The 22,031-nt window shown below is 43.2% G+C and overlaps 1 protein-coding gene across 1 annotated transcript in view; it reads right to left on the bottom strand.

Annotated features, from left to right (window-relative positions):
* Positions 1–22,031, bottom strand: part of GSK3B (glycogen synthase kinase 3 beta) — a gene marked incomplete at its 5' end in the record, with an annotated part of 51,503 nt that overhangs the window by 2,135 nt on the left and 27,337 nt on the right. Inside the window, 2 exons of the mRNA XM_009864586.1 lie at positions 4,835–4,933; positions 10,280–10,466. Of these exons, the coding sequence (XP_009862888.1) occupies positions 4,835–4,933; positions 10,280–10,466 (286 nt within the window). The remainder of the gene's footprint in view (positions 1–4,834; positions 4,934–10,279; positions 10,467–22,031) is intronic.

Below are 22,031 nucleotides of genomic sequence, written 5' to 3'. Positions count from 1 at the left end.
GGTTCAGCTGGAGTCTTCTGTAACTGTTGGCAGAGGGCTTCTCTGTACGTGTACAGAAAGGGCTTGTCTTTCCTTTGCCGAAATGAAATATGCCTTTTGATCTCCTAGTCCTGAAGACAACACAGGCTGAAATCATTTTACACTGCTACTGAGCAGAGATAAAGAAAAAAAAAAAGAGGAGGGGACGGAGCTACTTCATGTAACATATGCTCCTTCTCTATCATCGCTCTAATGGGGGAGCTCCTGAGGAATATATACGCCACATGTTAAACCAGAAATAAATCAGGTGATGCAGCCCAAGACCATTTACACGGGGCTTTTCACAACACACAGAAATCCACCCAGTCTGGGACAGAGCGCAGAGCCTGCTTGAGGCTTTACTGGCTCCAAACCTGCAAGAAAATGCGGTATTTTGTTTGGCATTCCAGCTTGTTCTTTGACTCTGCACCGAAAGGACTTTTGGGGAACAAAGAGGGGCTTCTTCTAGCATCTCTTTGCTGAAGCTCCAGAAAAAGGGCACAACAAGGATCTTTGGGCATTTACTTACTCCTTCTTGCTGCAAGGAATTGGTATTTGGGCACAACAGAACGAAAGTTTAGGCCTTCAGCAACGCTGCTAAAACATCTGCTTTGCAAAGCAGTGGCCTCCGCCACCACAGAAACCCTGCTGGGGAGTAAAGTGAGGAGCCGACAGGAAGGTTTCTGGTACAAGACAGCAGACTGTGGTTTGAGGTCTGGGCAGCCTCTCTGTCCTAAACTACCCACCTGATGTCTCCGCGAGGGAAAAAATAAAAAACCTCTGAACAGTAAGGCTTAAGTGTCAGCCGCTTCCAAAAGTTCCTCCTGACAGAGGGCAAACTATCTCTTGTCAATGTAGAGCACATCCTCCAGATCAGCTTTTCCCCTAGAGTAACGCCTCAGCTTCCTTGGAGGAACTACGTGACACTCCTCATAAACCTCCCGGAAAGGGAAGACGAGGCTACAGCACAGAGAAAGACAGAGACACCAACTCAGCCTGAGAAAGCCCATTAGTGCTAATGACAGCATTAGCTGGTCGGATTTGTAACGCTGACAGAACGCGCTGCTCATCTGTAAAGATACAGAAATAAAACCACCAGCAGCCTGCGAATTCTCACGGGACAACTGAGGAGACAAGTGCAGGGAGGAGTACAGCACGTTTTTTTTCCTACTGTGCCTGCCTACGAATGTAGAAATCCAAGGCTCAGAGCAAAACTGGCGAGCCTGAAATGCGCAAGTTTTACTTGTGTCACTGTCCTGGATTCATCCCTGTGCTGAGCTTGCAGAAGCCTGAGCGAATTGCTCACCCCTCTTCTCCCGGTTCAGGAATTAAAGTTTCCCAAAATTCCTTCCACAGGAATATCATCAAGGCACTAAATCTTGTTTTACGGCGCACCCGGGTCTTTTTCAACTGCCACATGCTGGCAGGTAAGACCAGCTCTAATCTGTTTTGTTGCTGAGAGTTCAGGCACACGATCGTGTTCGGGATTACAGGGGATCAACGCAGCGGGATGCCTGAGGAGATGGCCCCAGCACCCCCCGCAGACTGCAGTTCCGCTCCTCCCACCTTAACGCTGGCTAACAGAGAGGTAACTCCTGCCACTGCCTGACCCGGGAACTAAAAAACCATGTAGTCACACAACCAGATACGGGTTTGGCTGGTCGGGTGTGCTCCCCTCTCAGATGCTGTGGCTGCACTGGCATGTAACCCTCCTCTCCTCCTCTAGCTAGATCAAAAGTCAGCACCCACACAGATAGAGCAGCACTGGCATTTTTCATCAACAGGCAGCACAATTCACAGAAAGCTAGCACACCGTTTGAAGCAGGGGCTAGCAAATCCCATCTTCCTTTTCCTCCGCTTTGCTCGAGATGGGCCACTAACATCATGGAGAATTTCTCACCGATGTGCAGGTGACTTTACTAATGCCAGTGCAGCAAGGCTTCATACTCCCACTGCAAAGCCCAGTTCCATTAGGACAGTGAGTTCAGCTTTACGTCTCAAGAGAAGATGAAACTCACAACAAATAAATTTTCTTTAACACTCAAATTGCCTACCTGCAATTTAAAATTAGGATCCAAGGATTACTGTTGCATTGGGCTGCTGAAATCAGCACTGTGAATCTATCAGTTAACAAGAATTACTCTTTTTGGCTAAGTTTAAAAAATGCACATATGTGTCGTACTGGTTAGCACAAGGGCTTGTATGTGAGGAAACCGGCACTGTTAACGTGGTTTGTTGAAAAGCCAATCTTTCCACCTCTTAACAGTCCACCATTAAGTGTCCTGGCAAACACTATTTTGCTACATTCAGACAAATAGTTCTCATTTTTTCTAGTTACTCTGTAACCCTCATTTTTCTAGTTTTAACTCTAAACCTCATTTTTCTAGTTATTCTCTGCCCCTGCTTCGGTGCATGATAAAAAGCAGCGCTTTTACACCTTATTAAAAAAGCTGAGATTCTGGCACAGCTGCACACCAACATGCCAACGATGAAAATGGAGGAGCCACCTGAAAGCAGGTAACAGCAACCTGTCCGGATTACCGACAGTGATTAACCAGCATGCTGCATGCTGATGCACCTATACCTCGAGCTGACAGAACAGGCAACTCCGCCGGACGTTTGAACCTCAGCATCAGTTCTGCTTGCTAGAGATGCACGTTACACACCAACTACGGGAACTGCAGTTACACATAACTTGCTTTGCCGTCTGAATTGCCTCGAGACCTACATTTTGTTGCATCATCACTGCTCAAAAAAGCGGTTTCTGAACTTGTATTGCTTAAGTCACACAAGCAAACATTCTGCAGAAACATCTCCTGCCTATCGGGATGCCCTGCATTAAGGTGGGAGAGTTGCTCCTACGCCGCTTTAGCAGTTTGCTAAAGAGATAGGAATCTACGGCTCTGGGATGTGCCAGGGGCGGAAATGAAGAAGGGACCTTTTCTACAAAAATCTCTAAAGTGTAGCATCAGCACACAAAGCACAACAGATTTAACAATCTCATACACAGCCTAATCCTAAAAATCACAATCTTGATGAAACTCCTACGGGAGTAAGAAACTACCAACCAGCTGTGCTGCAGAAACTCAAAGCTGCAAGTTGCTCAATACTGAACTTAATTTCACAACTTGTTTTCAAGCTGCAAGGATAGTTTTTTCTTACTGTTTTATGAACTATAAGAGGTCCTATCCCAACCCTGGGCAGCCCTTGCAAACAGAAGGTTTAAGCGTTGACATTGGTAAGGTGGAGTTGGTGGTTTTTCTGTATACTCCACATTTGGGATTCAGCTCAATGCATTTTTTTCCCCTCACATAAGCCTTTAGAAACTGCAGGGTGAAACCAGATTTTTTTTAGCCCCATTAATTCCACAGGACTTGTATCTCAGAAAAGAAAATTTCTTAAAAGGTATGAGAGGGACATCAAGTGAAACAAGATTTCTCAGAAGGGCTTAAAATAATTTTTCATATTTGTATTTTTGTAATTTTCCATCACTTTTACTACTTTATCTCTTTTTTTCCCTCACTCGTTGTTGAGCAACAGATGCACAAAAAAGGAAAACAGAGAACACAACTACTTGCAAAATACTGCCAAGTGTATGGAACAAATGTACTAAATGTGAAAACAGCAATTTTGCTTTCTCTTAAATTCAAAGCACATAAATTGTGCAAGGCTGTGTGTCTGCTGCTTCCACATTCTCAGAGACAAGCCTCATCTCTCACCCTTGGGTGCATCTGTCCCGGAACATGCAAACGTTTTCTACACAGCACTGGCTCGACCAAGCGCATCAGATTATCGCCTAACTGCCCGGCACATCAACCCGCAACTCCTTTCCTGCACATTTTGATTGTACCTTTTTAATCAGGGCTTTTCCTTATCAGCTCTCTTACACCGAGTAAGTGTCCTGCACCTCCAAAGAGGGTCAGAGCCTGTGTCGAACGGGACTAACGTGCAGGCAGGACCCATGTGGAAGCACAGCCAGCTCGTGGCTTGATGTGCTGACTCAGGGCTGACTCAGCCACATACTGAATCACCTCTGCCACATCCTGCAGCACCTGGGATTTTCTTTGGGAGCCTCCCAAGTGACACTACCCAAGCTTTTAAGCTTTCACTGCAAACGGAACACAATACAGAGTGGGTACAGGCAAACAGTGAGCTTTTAAAAGGTTTCTGATGGAAACTTGAGAGAGAGTGAGAGAGGCAAAAAAGAAATTCAGTGAGTGCTGGCCCTGACCCAAAAGAGCATCTGCCTTGTGCCCAGAAGAAGACACAAACAAAGTTGCTACGTAGCAACTGCAACAAGTCAGATGAGGCAGTAAGCACGCTGACTGAACTCCCTAACGAGACTTCTAAGCGCTAACGCCTTCGGGGAAAAAATCCTCTCCATCCGTGCTCCACAGAGGCCACGTGTACTGAGCTAGCTGCTGCTTCTCTTCCCAGGCATCACAAACTTGAGCTCCAACTCAGTACTAAATTCAGACTGGCTGAGAGCTCAGAAATTAGGTGCAGACCAATCCACAAGGATTGCTAAAAAACAGGCGCAATAATGATTTTTTTGAAATACTGAAACTCTGAATGAGAAGGACCAACAAACTAAATAGTCAAACAGAGAGTTTAAGTGCCCTGGGTTAGGATTTGGGTTGGTGAGCAGAGCCAGCACCCAAATAACCACCTACCGAGTTTCAGGGGATGCTGGAACAAACTCTTCCTCCCTGTTTAACCCGAAGGCCGAGGCAGCTTGTGGGCCTCAGCAGAGGGAAGGTGCCTGGGGAGGGGGGAGCGAGGGTGGGAAGGGAGGCAGGCAGTTGCACATTCTCACCTGAGGCCGCTGTAGCGTTTGTAGGGGTTGAAGCAGCTGCTTGGTTCCGGGCATGAGCAGGGATGAGGATCGAAGCCAGAGATGGGTTACTTGACAGTTCTGGAGGGGAGGTGGAACAAACAGTTAGCTCATCGTCCACGAAGAGCCCCACATGCAGGCTTGGGTTTCCCTCCCACCTCGTACAGGCAACCTTGCAGCCAAAGGTCAAGTCAAGTTTCCTTCTTTGTCAACCAGCGAGAGGAAACCGCAGCGACACTTGGGCAAGGCAGTCTCCAGAACACAACCATCAAAACTACAAGTAGTGGTGCAAGGGTATTATTCCCTAGAGAAAGACAGCAGCTTTGGAGTCACCAAAGAACCAGCCAAATCTGTCCTTATCAACGGCCTGATAATGCCTTTTCCTTCTGAGCACCGAGTTCTTTGGCTCACTCAAGCCATCACTTTCTCGAGGACCCAGGAACCCAAGACCAATCTCTCACAGAGAGTTGTCTTGAGCGAGGCCAAGAACAGGTGACATCTCCTTTAAAAGCACAGGGGAATACAAAGGGAACTGGTCTGCTGGGCAACTTAAATGGACAACAAAACAACACATGCATTCTTTCTGAAGACGTTAATCAAGGGAAAAATAGTCACGTCTTTTAGGCTCCAAATCGAATATAGCTTCAATGCATACTGGAACGAGAAACAAGCATCTTGCAGCCACAACTGCGGGAGGATTAAGGGCAACACATTGCCAACAGATTACAAACTTCTGGAAGGCACTAGATTCTCTTGAAAGAGCACCAGAAGGTGGGACTAAGCCGAGACAAGACAGGTCCTGTTTGTTTCAGAAACAGGAGTGACTGTCTCTCTCTTGAGAAAGCAATATCTGATAAAAACGATGTGAACAGTCACCTCATGGAAGGAGACTGACGGCTTCTGGAGCACCAGGAGGTCATCTGGAGATGACAACCGACAGCTTTTTAAGTAAGACCTCCAAGACAGCAAGGGCTGTACAGAAACCCATCCAAATCATGCCATGAGTTCAGTAAGTGGGTCTTGTATGTGGTATTCAATTATTTCAGTTCATTTTTAAGAACCTATTGCTTTTCTTTAACACAAGCTTTAAATTTAGGGCCTAAAAGGATCAGCAGTGTAATTGGTGATTTTTTTTCCCCCCTCCATTAAGTTACATTTCTTTACTGCTGAGAAGGCAAGATGCAGAGAACTCTCACCTGCTCACAAGTCTCTTACTACTAAACACTTTGAGACTGCGTTTCAGCACTTACGAACACAAGCTCTGGTCTAGAATCAAACAGAAGTTGCTCCACTACCTGCAACAGAACCACTCTATCTTGTAATAATCATTGATACCTAAGCAAACCTAGTTGGTCCTTCTAGAAGGCCTCAATATTCACAGCAGTTGTACAAATACTAATCGTCCAATTCATATGGGAATAATTCAGAATTAATATATTCCTACTATAATTCAGAATTAATGTCTCTATTTTGAATGGGAAAATAAACTGAAGAAACATGAATCCTCTAGTGTCAAAGCTGAACATCAGTGATAAAACTATACTTCAATATGCTCTTGGGCATTAGCTGCTCCCTGACAGAAAACGTTGCTCCTTTTCCACAGCTGTTTCTGAAATCTGCTATTACTGGGAACCTGCTGCTTACATTGGTACTTTGAAAGTCTCTATCCTCCCCATATTATTTTCTACTCATCACTGGCAGCAATACGGGGCTGTGACCCAAACAAAAGTAAACCTAAACTGTCAAGGAAACCAAATGACATTTGCAACCTTGCAGCGCTAAGCGGCACCTCAAGGACTCAGCTACAGGCTGCCCGCGTCGCTGCAGCCGAAGAACCAGGTGGTCTGACAGAACAACATCCTTGCAACGGCACTTCGACCCCACTCTCATTCCTCCCATATGTTCATGTAACACTGCCAGGGCACCTGCTTTCCCAGCACCAATTATGGCAAGCACACCATTTTTTGGTTGTTTTTTTAAGGTTAAGTGCAACCATTTCCCTGAAGCTACCTTCGAGAACTTGCATAGAGACTAGAAGAGTGATCTTGTTCACTTCTCAAACGCTGCATTATTTTTCTTGGTATGAAGTTTCTTAAATTCAGCATCTTCTGAATGTCTTGATGCTTCACTTAGAAAAGAAACAAAACAAGCCGACAAGAAATATCTGGAGTAAATTGAGCTCTTCTGGCTGAAGTTCAATAGCAGCTTCGCTTGAGACTTTGTTTGAATTTTTGTTCTATTGTGTTTTTGCAACTATCCTGTCTGTAAGGATGAGATGTGTCAACACGAAGACAAAAAGTTTGACCTGTGGTATCTGTGGTCTATGAAGTATTGAGAAACTCGGTTCTCAGTGATTTCCAATGCAATATTTGGACAAGCTATTGAACTGCAGCCTGCTTATCTAAATCGTACTTGCAATTTAAGGCTGGGTTAATTACAACCAATACTGCTGGCAAGAAGGTATTTCTCATCAAGGCAATCCAGACAAAGTCTTCAACACCATGATGTGAACAGAGCAGCTATTTCCCAATTCATTTACGAGACCCAACTTCCATTCACAAAAGCTAGGAGAACACCTTTGGCTTTCTCCTGTTCCTGTCATTTGCAGCCAGTTTACATCTCTATAAGGAGCAGAAATGAACATGTCCAGTTTTACTAGAACACCAGATCATTTTCATTCCCCAAAAGCAAGAAAATGCTTGGTGATGGGAAACAGTGCAAGTGTGCTCTTTTCAGTATCATCACACTTGATATATCAACACTCCCAGAATCCCCTGGAAAAATGGGTCTTGCATCATGTTTGCTTTGTCACAATGACAAGCTTCTCATGTAACTCAAATTACTCCAGCAGTTTCACCTCAACCTAGAAAAGTGCTGGAAACAGCACAAGTTTCATCAATTTTCCTTTCTAACCCCCTCCACATGCTCTGAGCAGAAATACTTAATCTAAAAAAACTAAAACAACCAAACAACCCTAGATGGCACTCAAATGGTCACACTAAGGATTTCTGGTCACATTGAAACAGTTTGGTTGGAAATATACACATGTATAAGGGTCACAAACCAGGGTCATTTTAAAAAAAAAAAAGACACCAAAACTGCCTGACATTTTAGCAAAAAAAGTAATTTGCCATGATAACCATTCCTACGTGCTGAATCATAGAAGAATTTTACAGTCTTTAATGGCCAACATAGTGACAGTAACATTTGTTAACCAGCACAATCACTGACACGTAACAAGTAGATCAGGAGATGGTAGTCATTTCACATATTGTTTGAAAATTCAGCTGCTAAGGATAAAAAATTACTGTCTGTCTTGCAGGTCTAACAGCCACTGAACTGCATCTCTGTGGCTAGTGGAGATATCTCCTTGGCCAAAGTAATTTTTTCAAACCCCAGACAGCCTATAAGATTGTTTAAATATTAGGAGAAACTTACAGGCAAGACATTAAGAATGACCAGATAAAGCTTTTGGACAGATCTCATCTCTACAATAAACACCTACATGCCCTACAACTACTGCAGGCAGCCAAAGACCATGATCTTTACCTTCCACATATACTCTCACTGTTTTTCTCTAGACTTTATCTGAGCAGCATCAGTGCCCAGATCAGCAGATTTGCTGTGATGCCTAGGTTCTTTCTGAAAATCAATCCAATGCAATTAATGATCACATTTTATGTTGTCACTTCTAACAATTTTGCCTTCAAGCATTCTGCAGTCACCTCCTACTTCATGGGTTTCAGGCACCTGGACATAGCCAAATAAAACACTTCTAAAACTTAATATTGTCTGTTGAAAAGAAATGCCGTTCAAAACAAAAGGATGTCTTTCATTACTTTTTTAATTACCATGGATGACTTCACATGAGTTGTCATCTGATTTCCAATGACCTGATCTATCTCGCAGCTGGGATTTCTGCTCTGGACTAGCCAATCTGATAGGACCTTGCACAGTCTGGCTAAAGAGCGAGGACCACACAGTGGTTACAGGAGGAGCAAAAGCTTCTTGTGTATCTTGAGGTCGTAATGAGGACTGCTGCTACATGAGACTCACTGCTGCACATAATTATTAATTACAAAGGTCTTAAAATCAACGTGCTAAGCAACGTACTTATTTAAAAAAAGCCTCTGGGTGTTTTTTTGAGATGTATTAAGATACTGGGATCAAAACTACCTTAGCTACTGAAGATGAACTGGAAGAAAAGGCAATTCTTGAGTACTGTAAGAAGGGAGGGCCTGTAACACAAGTACTACATTCATAACAACAGGTGCAGGAATCGGCACAGAGGACAGTGACCTGAAAGCATGAGCTATCTTCTTGGATGCTTTAAGGTGTTCGTGCTTCAGAAATCTTTTCATATATTCAATATATTTACCTTCTGCAAGACAGCCACTCAAAGCAAATTAAAAGTTGATTTCTAGGCAGCTTAAATCACTACTTTGTACAGACACAAATTCTTTCGGCTTACTTTACCCTGCCCTTTTATTTTTTAATTTTTTTTTAAGAAAGGCCTCCACATGTTGAAATAGAGGACTGTTTCATATTTTGGCAGATGGGCACTGCATGCACTAAAGTGTTTGAAAAATGACACTGATGCTAACTGAGCCAAAAGGTGTTTTAGACTTTCAAGAGAAAACACACACAGATCTATTCTTGCTCAAAGGGTGAGAACTGGCAGCTAATCACTACCAAAAAAAAAAAAGAAAAGGAAAGAAAAGAAAAAAATGACCCAAAATTAATTCTTAGCATGTTTAGAGGACATAATTCCCAAATTGTCTGTCTTGGCAGGCAAAATGGTTCTAGAGGGAATATCAGTTTTACATTTCTGACTTCTGGGACAAAAAAACCCAAAACAACACAGTTTTAAAATTTGATACCACTCTGGCTTCAGATTAAAAAAAGTTAGTTGCCTGCAATTTTTACAGTCGATGTAATGGCAGATGAACTTTACAGCACGTAAGACCTGGACACTAAAGCCTCTGCATTCATCTCGCATTCAGAACCAAAACAGGCAGCAGCATTACAAACGTCCCTGCCAAACCCAATATGCATTACTCCTTGCTACGGTGTTTCAGGTAGAGGGAGAAGGATCATCTCCAAACTGATAATCTCATCTCCACGGTCCACTGATTGTGGTATTTCACACTAAACCATGAGCTGAGTTGCAGGATCTTGAACTGCAAACATAAGCCTTCTTAGTGCAATAGTAACCACCCTCGGTACCCTGCACGACATTTGAATCAAAGGCATCAGGTGTCTGAAAATCCTGTAATCCATTTCCCCAAGTCCCTTTCCTCTCTTTTTGAAAATGACAGCTGGTTACACAACCGCTTCATAACCTCAGTCCTACTGAGGGACGGATACTTGCATCACAACAAGCATTTATCTTCCTAACGAAGGGATCCTTCAACGCTTGCGGGCTACCTTGAGTGGTGAAATTGAAGAGTGCAGGTTTCTCTCGCCCATTTGGTAACTTGACATTTGGGTCCCGTAGTTCATCGAAGAAAGAGTGCGCACAGGCCTCCAGGGGAGTCAGGCGGGCAGTGGGGGTGTACTCCAACAGACGGCTACATAGCGCAATTGCTTCTGGTGGAGTGCGGGGCCGGAAGACCTAAAAAACATGAAAACAAAACAAAAACAAGAAGCAAGGAGAAACAGGTTGTCTGGGTATGTTCCTTTTCTTTGCTGACCAGAAGCAAGTCAGAGCAATTAAACCTCTCATTGCCCAACAAGCTGGAACAAAACTTGTGGCTCGTGCTAATCACAGTCCTCCAGTAAGTATATGGGAAAATCCAGTTCCTGGGGTTGAGAAAGGGTTAATTGCAATGTCTTGCGCTGGAGTGAAGGTGCAATGCCAGCAAGAGACTTCATGAGAGCGCACTCAGAAAAACAACTTTAAGAATGAAGGGGAAATTAATTCAAAAGATCATGACGAACACACACAGGTGCTACCAGCCATGCATATGGGGTGGAGTGAAGGTGACGAGGAGGGTTCAAATGAGCAGGATTCACTGAACGTCAAAATTGAATAAGGCCCCACTACAGTTTTGGGTTGGTTTGGTTTTGTTTTCTTCTTTTTTTTGGCTAGTGAATGAAGTCTTACTAACATGGACTTCTGCAGGCAGGCAGGTCAGATTGTTGCTATGGAGGCTGCTATTCAACTTTGGAGAACAACAAGGAAAGCACGGGTGGGGTGCAGGAAATGTCTAGCTCTAATTTGCAAGTTACTCCTTCCGTGACCTTATTCTGGCAAGCCATTTCCATAAGTTTATTGGGATAATTCCTGCACATTTGGTATTTGTAAGGACAGCTGAAAATTGCATCAAGAGAACCAACTATTTTACTCTGAACAGATTTTTACCTTGAGTGATTACAAAACAAGTTCTTCACTGCAGCTTTGTTTTAAACCCCCAGGAATGGTTCTACCCACCACTAATCACACCCCATCCTCCTTTCTCATTACGTCAAAAGCAAAATACGAGTTAATCACGTACATGACCTGGATGGCCTCCTCAAGCACTTACTTGCCTCTCGCTATGTTGCAGGTGATACACAGGCTGGGGAAAAGGGAGTGGGGTGGGTGTGAGCGTTAAGTTCTGATGCCAGCATTTTTGGAACGAATTGAGCTAAACCAAAATGCTTTTTGCACCAGCACAGGTGAACCCAAGCCACACAGCACCAAAGAGAAAAATAAATAAATAAAAATTAAACAAAATCACTGCACCACATGCTAATTAATCACAGATGAGGAACTTGCACAGGCACCCCTTAAGTAGGTTTTAAACCAAAGACATATATGCTCTCCTAAATGAGAATTATAGAATGGTTTGGGTTGGAAAAGACCTTAAAGATCACCTAGTTCCAACCCCTCTGCCATGGGCAGGGACACCTCCCACTATAATCAGATACAAACGCTAAATTCTCCAGGGACTGAAATTTTATGCCCTTGGCACCCAGCTGGCTCAGGAGCATATGGGTTTGCTGCAGTGAGTGCTGGACTAACTGACCTGTGTGGCAGGGAATCCTGACTCGGGGACCAAAGAGACAGAATTTATTCCTGCTTGTGAGTTATTGCGAAACAAACCAGAAAAGGTTTTTGCACAAGGCCTATAATGACAAAAAGAAAGGCTTCAGCTTTCTACTGCTGGCAGAGAACTTCTGCCGACCACCACGCCGTGAACGTACGGTCACGTGCAGGGGCAGCAGAAGCTGCAAGTATTGCTCCCAAGTCACGGCCTGACTACAACAGAATCTAAGGCTGCCTCCAATTAAAAAGCACAAAATGAAACACAACAATTTTTTTTTTTTCTTTTTACCCCATGGTAAGGAGCACAAATGGGCATGTCTTGAGGTAAATCCACAGAAGTGGAGTTGCTTGGTATTGAACATGAGGTAAAACCACTCAGGTCTCCTCGTGCACCTTCGCACTGTTTTTTTTTTTTTAATAGGCTTGATTTACCACAGCTTGAGACTGGAGTACTTCACTCTCAGTTGTGTTTTTCCCTCAGGACAGCTCACATATCATTTACTACACAGATTCTAAAAAAGAAAAAAAAATTGTATTTTTTTTTCCTTAAGGCAAAGACAACAAGCCCTTATCTTTAGCAAATTAGCAGGCAGGCAGTCTCAAATCTGCCATCTGTAAAAGGAGTACTCACTTGTCCACTCTTAAAACTCCTACTTTTCAAGTCAGCAAAACCCTAACATCTGTTTCCTCAACTCCACTGAGAACTGCTCAGCTTGCCTGAGGCAGGCAGTTCCTGAAGTCTGCCCTAACTGCTTTCAAACCAGGGAGGGGAAAAAGAATAATTAAAAAAAACAAAGAACAAGAAAATAAGGCCTCACAAAGCCTCCCCCTGCAACAAGGGGTGACTAACACATGAAGCGAGTTACAGGCCTGTGCCCATCTCATCTCTACCACCTTGTGTTACAACATTGGCCTGGCTGCTGCCTCAGGGATGTGGTTCGAACTCAAAATATTCCACTTTTAGCACTTCTTTCCATTTTTTCAAGGCTAGGCCTAGTAATTTGAAAAAATGTTTAAGTACATACCCGTACTCCTGAGGTGAAATGTCCTGTTCCTGACGAGTCCTAAAGATGATAATGCAGTGAAATAATCCAAACAGGGGGAGTCAATCCAAAAGAGAATAGTCCAGCAAGGAAAAATATAGCCAATATTATAAGAAATCCATGGTGTGGGGGACATAGAAAATGTTTATACAATTAGAAACTTTAAACATCAGTCTCCATAGCAGCAAGTCCAACTTCACCACAGTGTATGCCAAAAAAATCGATTGTGCAATGGTGAGGCATAGTATAGAAACATCTCTATATTAAATTTATGTTCCAATGCCAGTGCATTTACTAAAAAAATAAAAAAAATTGAAATCAAAACTCTAACTTGAACTAAAAGGGTAATTGAGATTCCCATTATAAAGAATTTTCAGTCTTTGGTCCTGAAACTTCCACAGACACGGGGCCAGATTAATTTGTCCCCAAAGGAGCATCCCACTTGTAAATCTGTCCCAGAGACACGCAATGTAAACTTTTGGGTGGGTTTGTATAATTTTTTTTTTTTCCAAAAAACCCACCCCCCTAGCAATTTATAATTGGTGCTGAAAAGAAAGTAAAAATCCGAGATCTGTACTTTGAATTTGGATGCTTTTAATTTGCGTGAGCTACGAGTGCCTCAGGCCGCCGCGGATTATTCTTCATTTTGGATTGACTTCCCCCGCCACTGGATTTTGTTGGCTGGCGTTATCTCTTTAGGATTCTTCAGGATCTGGACGTACCACCTCAGGAGTGCGGGTATGGACTCAATTTCTCTCTATTATGGGTTTATTCCCCCTCATACCTGTCGCACCCGTTTCTTAAGAAAAGAATTTTCTACCCCTCAATTTGTCACCTCCCACCTCCCTTTTGAATAATGCCCTAAGTTAAAAAAAAAAAAAAAAAAAAAAGCAAAACCCCCTGCAGTCTGTTTTTTTCCCATTCAACGTAGTTCCGCCGGGAAAGCTGCTCAATTCGCCCACCAAGAACTACACGAGCGGCTTGCTGCCCGCGGCAACCGTAACGCCGCCGGCACTTCCATGCCACGGGGCGCCAACGCCGAGGCAATACCGGGCGGGCGCTCCGTGGTGGGAAGGGGCAGGAGGACGGACGGACAGCGGGACTCGCGAGCCGTGAAAAGCCCCCCACGCGTACAGCTCGGCGGGAACTTAAGGGTCTCTGTAGTTCTCAGTGAGGGAATCGATTTAGTAAATAATCCGCGGGTTATTTTTAGTCTGCGGACTAAAATTCAGTGCACGGACTAAAATCCGGCCCATCGGAGCAAAATCTGTCTTGGTCTAAAATACATCTGGGTGAAAGCAAAAGGAAAAAAAAAAAGAAAGAAAGAAAAAAGGAGAAAGAAAAAAAAAACCAAGAAAAAAAGCTAAGTGCACAAAGTAAAGTGTTTGGGCAGACTAACATTTAGTATGCAGACTAAATACGGCCGGGCAAAAGGCACAGCAAGTCCACAAACAAAAACCAAAAATAAAACACTGACAGGAACTTTTAAAGCAATCAAATACTACCCCACCGGCGCAGCAATTCATTTTTCTAAAATGAAACAAGACCTCATGTAAGGCTATTTGTCCACAGGAGGGACTGAAGGCTCAAGTTTTCATTTTAAAAAATGAAACTGTTTTGGAGATAAACAAATGCAAAAAAAAGGTTTTACATACAATACTCTTCAAGGAAAATTTGCACTTGCATAACTCAAAACCTCTTGTTTCTGCAAAGCAAATGAATTTCAGGCTGAGACCCAGGTTGCTGGCTTTTTGGTTGGTTGGATTTTATTTTATTTGGATGAGTTAGAAAAATCTGAATGATCACGTCAAATGGAAATGCTGACTCATCCAAATCCAAAGCTTTTGGTGCTTTTGTGGTTTCCTCCCCGCTCCCCTCTTCAGATCCCAATAAATCTATACCCCACCAAAAAAAGCTGAGGGACCAGTGCAAGTTCTTTCTTTGTTCAGGCATGCTGGTGATGCGCAAATACTGACAGACTGTAACAGCTAGATAGCAAGGCCAGACACACTTCTCTCTCCCTTCTAAGCTACGCTGCTACAGATGCAAATCTTTGTGTTTCTCCCCCTTCATTTTTCTGGAACTACCACCTTCTTCAGCGCTTCAAAAACAACTGCCAGGCTTAAATGCCTCTGGTGCACGGTGGCTCTCATTCCCAAGCGACTTCAATTTAAATGAAGTCTTTATCGCACTAGCAGAGCGGTCACATCCTATCTTACTAATTTGAAATAGTTCCTAGCAGAGTGGCGGAGTTCACGCCCCTTCTGAAATTTATTGTATTTTTTTTGCACGCATGGAAAGAGGAAAGGAAAAGGATGGAAAGCACAGGATTCTCCTATTTCATTTCACTCACATCAGCATTCGGCTCTCAAATAAAACCACATGGGGCAAGAGCTAAGTATTGTTTTAACAGAATGGTTGCTCCGACTTTCAGTTCATTGACATTCTTCAAGCAGACTTTCCATGCACAACACGGAGCTCCGTCGTCTTGGTCTAATTAAGCCCCAAAGCCAAACCTTCACAATGTTACACCAAGGTGCTCTTCTAGCCAGCGTGTATTAAAAGACATGACTTCATGCCATCAACCACTGTGCGTTTTGCATGCAGACTGTGCATACCGCTCACATGCTGTGCTCCCTAAGAGAGCAGAGGCTTATGAAAATGACATCTGTTGCTAATGCATCAAGTTTGTGACACCACGGTTAAAAATTTCCTCACCAGGTTCAGAGACTCATGCATTTTGCCAAGAACCACCCACACCACCGATTCAGGCTGACAGTCTGTGCACATCTCCTTTTGGTTTGTAAGCACATTTTTGATAGCACATGAACATTAGGTAAGAGAGAAAGCTCCTCCCTTCGACCAGGAGTGTGCACTGTTTACAAGCTACATATTAGATGTAGGGCACAACCCTCAAATCAACTTTTTACAACTGTGTTCACACAATTGATTACTACGACTTTACGACATGAAGTGGTATTTCGATCACACAAGTTTAATGCAATAAGGCTTATGATAAACAAGACATGTTCATCAACACAAGAGGAGAGGGAAGAAACACATGCTAGACAGCAACGTATGCACTGAGCTTTACCTGAAACAAAGAACCCCTAATCTGGGACTGAAACCCTTGGGATTGATGTTGTTCTAGGGGCCCAAGAACTTTACAAGGAGATTTCTGAAATATGCCATTTGGCTATTTTGGAGTGCATAAACCTCATGTGATAAAAAATAAAGTTAAAAAAAAAGTCCACAAAAGAGGCAATAATACTGGGATTTATTTCAAAGCCCCCCAACTTCCTTCTTAAATTAAATCCCCCTACATTTTTTTTTCTAAAAAACAACTTCAAAATAGTGAACGCCTTACTAGTCAAGAGTCCCTCTCAGCTGGCACTGACACAGATAGGGGAAAATGAAATAAAGACAGAAGGGTTAAGTGGCTTACAAATGAGCCAGCACAGAACTGGGAACAGGACCAGGAACCTGTCTCCAAAGCTACTTCTTGCTGAGACCACACACTTGTTACTGGGCTCCTTCCACTGAGGACCCAGCAGAGACAGAACGAGCTAGCGTTTATTAACCAGCGCGTGTGCTCCACTTCTATCAAGCTCTAAAGGAAAGCAACAAAACTAAGCAGAACAAAACAGGCTCCCTTCTCAGAGAGAACCCCCCAGAAATATACCTCTGGAAGCGCTCTCAGCCTCAGTGGGGCAGCCGCTAAGAACAGCCTAGGCAGATGTGCTGCAATGGGACAGCCTAACAGACGCTACGTTGCAGAAGACACGTTAAACTTAGCACTCGATTTCCGTAGTCGCACTGATGCAAATCATGCCTTGATGTCATTTTAGTGTGCGCTCATTTATTGTTAAGCAGCACTTTCTCTACTGCATACAAATTGGGCAGAGGCAGGGTAGTTTACCACCCGAGACATGTGGCTTCTTTGCTCATGTTTTAGAGGGATGTAAAGAGATTTACACTGTCAAAAATCTTTGTTCCTACAAAGGGAGCTGGAAAACATGAACTTGCCAGAAAAACTTGTTTTCTTCTTTTAAGTTAGTACCCAGCAGAGCTGTTTTCACTCTTTGCTTGGAGAGTTATTACAAACCAAGTGAAAAACAGAACTCTTCAGAAAGAGGTCTAGGCACAGTTTCACAGCAAGCATGCTTCACCTCCAGTTGATGATGGAAAGGACAGTTCTGCCCTTCTCCTGGCCACGCAGGTCTGCCCCCTTCATTCCCTTGTCCCAACACTTGCAGTTGGAGCTGAATGGTCACAGCCAGGTAAGAAAGGTGATCCAAATCCTAAAACCTCTAAGAGGTTTTTGCTAATATATGAACCAATATGCATAAGGGAGGCATCAGCAACATGCAAGGTGGCAGATAGAGAACTGAACCCGCTCCAGGATGAACTCATGCCAACTGTGAAACTGCACCCAAAGAAGCATCTCATCTTTGTACAAAGAAGCATCTTTGTAGCTCTAGGAAAAAAAAAATAAATCAGTCCCCGATCTCAGAAAGAAGAGTCTGCATTTTAAGCTTTAATTCAAACACAAGTTTACTTACAAGATTTCTGACAAAAGAATTTTCACTTTCTTTTGTCATCATTTATAATTAGAAGTGACAAAATGAGCTATTTATCCATTTTGCTGTTTGATATTCTTCCTCAGATCTACAGTATGAGCAGTCACTTGGGAAGCCCTACAAGCAAAACAATCTGCTTAAAAACCAGACAAGAACCAAGAGAGCAGGAGTAGGACAGGATGACCACATGAAACTGATTCTGAGGATGGAAAAACATGCTCATGAGAGAGACCAGACTCTATGTCCCAGTCCCAGAGTGTGGGGAAGATGACAACACAACCTGCTACAAAGCACAGAAAAATTCAACGTTCAAGGTAAACAGATCAGTATGATAAAATGCATACAAAGAAGACATACACAAACACATAGTAAATATTTTAGTCTCAATATTCTCTAAGTATTTTATAATATTAGCAGAAATTATTTCATAATACAGGCAGAAATATGGACCCTAAAGTCAACATCCAAAGCTATTCTACAATACAACCAACCGTGGTTCTGCACAACTTCAGCTGCAGCCAGGAGTGACCAACTGCTTTGGAAAAGTGCCAGAAGGGATGAGCTAGAGCCTGAAGTTTCATCTTAGACACTGTTTTCCTCTGCTATAATAATTTGGCTTGAAGACACAGACAGAAAAGCACTTCAAACAGTGTAAATAAAAAATAAATTAAAAAAAGGAAGCACTTATGAGGTTGGGAGAGACCCTGCTGTAATCTGCTGCAACTTTATTGTGATGGTCAAGCGCTGCAGAGAGAAGTCCTTGTGTATTCACCCACAAGAGAGCATCACAGAAGGGCAGAGATGCTCAAAACCAACCCAGATACGACAGAGGGTTTTTTTTCTCTCTTCCACTGTTAAACAAATGACTCCTGTCTTTTTCCATCTCAACGCTGACTTGGAAATTATGATTCAGACATCAGCTAGCTACAGATTTGGGGATGGTGAATGAAGCCATTCTTTCTAAACTTATCTGAAGAACTGTATATTTAAAAAGCGCTTACATGTGTGAACAATCTTGAAAGTATCTTCAGAACAGGAGGAAAAAAGGCCACTGAACTACAGCCCACTGAAGAGATGTGCTGTCCATTTTGAAGAGCTGCCTGTGGTGGAAACTGTTTCCTCATCTATACCACGGAGACCTGGCAGAGGTTATGATTTGCCTAGAGAAAACAGCATGCCTTTGCTGATATAACCTGTTGTGTTGTCCTGCCATCATGAACCACAGGCATGCTTGTAGCTTAGTAGGTACGTCAGTTCATCATACCTGCCAGCAAATACAAGGGAGCATCCTTGGGTGGGGACAAAAAAATCTGAACTAGTCATCGCCCCCATGCAGAAGAAGCCTAAACTACACAATTATATTACATTTACTACAGTCTTACTCAAATGAGATCCTTTACTAGCTGGATGCAAGAGAAAAGGCAGGCTGTCACAGATGGACATTTTTCGTATTTCTGGAAATAATCACAAGCACTGTCTTTGTTTTTCATAACCCAAAGGATTTGAGATCTGAAGGTTGCATCTGAGTAATGCTAGGATAAAGGCCAGCTGTAATGGGGCCATGGTAAGCAACACCCATCTAACAGAAGCTTATGAAAAACGTGTTTCAACCTTTTGTCAGCCACCCCACTGTCCCTGCCCACCTCCAAAAGGGCCGAAAGCTTCAGGGAAATGGCCGAAGCTGACCTTAAACAGCCCTGCAATGTACAATCTCGCACCTGATCTCAGATTTTCTTCTTGGCTTTCCAGTCACACAGTTATAAAGTACTGATGAAGCTTTGTCAGAAGAGAAACAATATAAAGATTAGTAGCAGAGATTAGACTGCATTTCCAAGAAGAAAGAAGGCTCAAGCAGCTGAGGTGGCCAAAAGGCACAGAAACAGAACAGAAAGTTCTGACCTACTGAACAACAGCAGCAAAGCCTCCAAAAAGGGTAGTAACTTTTATTCGATGCGCTGACACAGTTGGAAAAAATGGGCAGGTTTTCTGACCCAAGGTAAACCTGAAGACATCACTGTGTGTCTAAAAGCCTATCCACTCTTCTTCCAACTGTATCAGTCAAAAGATATTTCTATCCCTGCAAAACCTTGCTTCTCTTATAACTTAATGCTACTTACTCACAGACCAAGGCAAAGAAGCAATAGGATGTACCTCCATGAACACAAAATGTTCTACACTAAGTGAAAACAAAGGAAGGCCTGGATGAAAAGAACAGCTATGTTATGAAATTAAACACTGGTATTCTAAAGAGGACCTCTCCAAAAAGAACCAAAACACCCCAGATTCCTCCTGGGGTAACAGAGCACTAAAAGAGAGAAGTCTTGTTTTGGAAGAATTGTTTGAAAGAGTCCTGGAAAGTCCAGATTTTCTTTTCTTTTTTTTTTTTTCTTTTTGCTAGCCAGGTACACACTGAACTCTCATCATCATTTGCATCATGCACGTAACTGGTATAAAAACATGCACATGCTTGGGCAACGAGGAACTACACTGGAGAGAAGAGAGAGGGGCCTCTATGTTTTATAACGAGCGATTCCAGCTCTTACATTACAAAAGTACTTCAATCTCAAGTTGTCCGACTGAAAAACCAGTCTGAGAACAGTTTGCACTGTAAAATTGCATTATTGCTGGAGCACAGAAAAGTATTTTTTTTGTGTATTAGCTTGACTTCTCATCTATGAAGACAGATCCTTGTTAATTTGAGATCTCTTATCTTCGTACTACTGCACTGTGTTGAATATCAATACTGTATTCGGATGATACCAGTCCATTTCAAACAAAAAGTCTAAGTCAGATCTATGACAGTAGACTTCTTGTCCTCAAAACACCAGTTTAAGCCTGAAACTGAATGAATCTGAGAAACAATACGCCTTCAAGGACTCATCCTTATTCAGTCTCAAACAGTTTTTTTGGTTCTTAAAAAAAAAATCTGGAACCTATTGCATTCTACTACAGCACCACTCTTCTTCACCTAGCAGGTAATAGCAAATATAGCAGACTACACTACTCACAGCAATACTGAGAAGGAAAATAACATAGCTAATACCTGCCAGAAATACCTAGAGAGCAGACCTGTACCAAGTATATCCAACAGAAGTCTACACCATAGAATTTCAGATGCAACTTACACATCCTACAGTTTCCAAAGAAAACTCTTAATTACCACCTACACACGCTTTTGCAGACCAAGAAAGTTCCCTGGAAACAAGAGCGAACCATGGATCTTACTCTTGTATTGATTATTGGCCTGGATACAACCAGTTTCAGACTCTGTAGAAGAGGTTAAACATCTAGAGAGTAGCTAAACATGGCACCTTCACCGGGCATCAACAGTGCATGAAACTAACCCCAAGTAGGACCTACAAAACCCTCGAGTTTCAAAAATGGATGTTGTATTAAACACCACAAAGCAACAAGGAAAACACTCATGCATCAAAGAGCTTGTAGCAGGGAGTGACCACATCACCAGTAATTCTATTTCAAACATACTGAAAAATAGTTGCCTTGGAGTTCTTCCACACACTAAAGAACCTTAAAAATCATCTACATCCAACCCCCCTGCCATGGGCAAGGACAACTCCCACTAGATCAGGCTTCTCAAAGTCCCATCCAGTTTGGCCTTGAACACTTCCAGGGAATGGGGTGTCCACAACTTTTCCAGGTAACCTGTTCCAGTGTCTCAGGACGTTCTGAGTAAAGAATTTCTTCCCAATATCTAATATAAAACTACCTTATTTCAGTTTGAAACTATTACCCCTTGTCCTGTCACTGCACTCCCTGATAAAAAGACCCTTCCCAGCTTTCCTGCAGGCCTTCTCTAAGTACCTGAAGGCCGCTATAAGGTCTCCCCAGAGGCTTCTCTTTTCCAGGCTGAACAACCTCAACTGTCTCAGCCTGTCCTCACAGGAGAGGTGCTCTAGCCCCCTGATCATCTTTGTGGCCCTCCTCCGGACGCACTCTAACAGGTGCATGTCCTTCTTGTGTTGGGGCCCCAGAGCTAGACACAGCATTGCAGGTGGGGTCTCACAACAAGAGCAGAGGAGCAGAATCACCTCCTCCTTGAACTCCCGGCCACACTTCTTTTGACGTCACCCAGGATGCGGTTTGCTTTCTGAGCTCTGAGTGCACACTGCTGGCTCATGGTCACTTTTCCATCCACCAACACTCTCAAGTCCTTCTCTGCAGGGCTGCTCTCAATCCACTGATCACCCAGCCTGTATTTGTGCTTGGGCTTGCCCCAAACCAGGCGCACAACCTCACACTTGGCCTTGTTGAACTTCACGAGACTGGCATGGACCCAGCCTATCAATGTTCCTCTGGATGACACCCCTTCTCTCCAGCGTGTCAATCGCACCACACAGTTTGGTACCATCGGCAAACTTGCTGAGGGTGCACTCAGTCTCACTGTCCCTGTCACCCACAAAGATGTCAAAGATGTCAAACAGCACCAGTCCCAGCACTAGCCCCTGAGGAACACCACTTGTCACTGGTCTCCACATGGACATCGAACTGTTGACCTCAACTCTTTG

The sequence above is a fragment of the Apaloderma vittatum genome, unplaced genomic scaffold, assembly GCF_000703405.1.
Source record: "Apaloderma vittatum isolate BGI_N311 unplaced genomic scaffold, ASM70340v1 scaffold17482, whole genome shotgun sequence".
Classification (NCBI taxonomy): Eukaryota; Metazoa; Chordata; class Aves; order Trogoniformes; family Trogonidae; genus Apaloderma; species Apaloderma vittatum.
The sequence above is the reverse complement of the archived record's forward strand: the minus strand, read 5'-3'. Positions and strand labels throughout refer to the sequence as shown.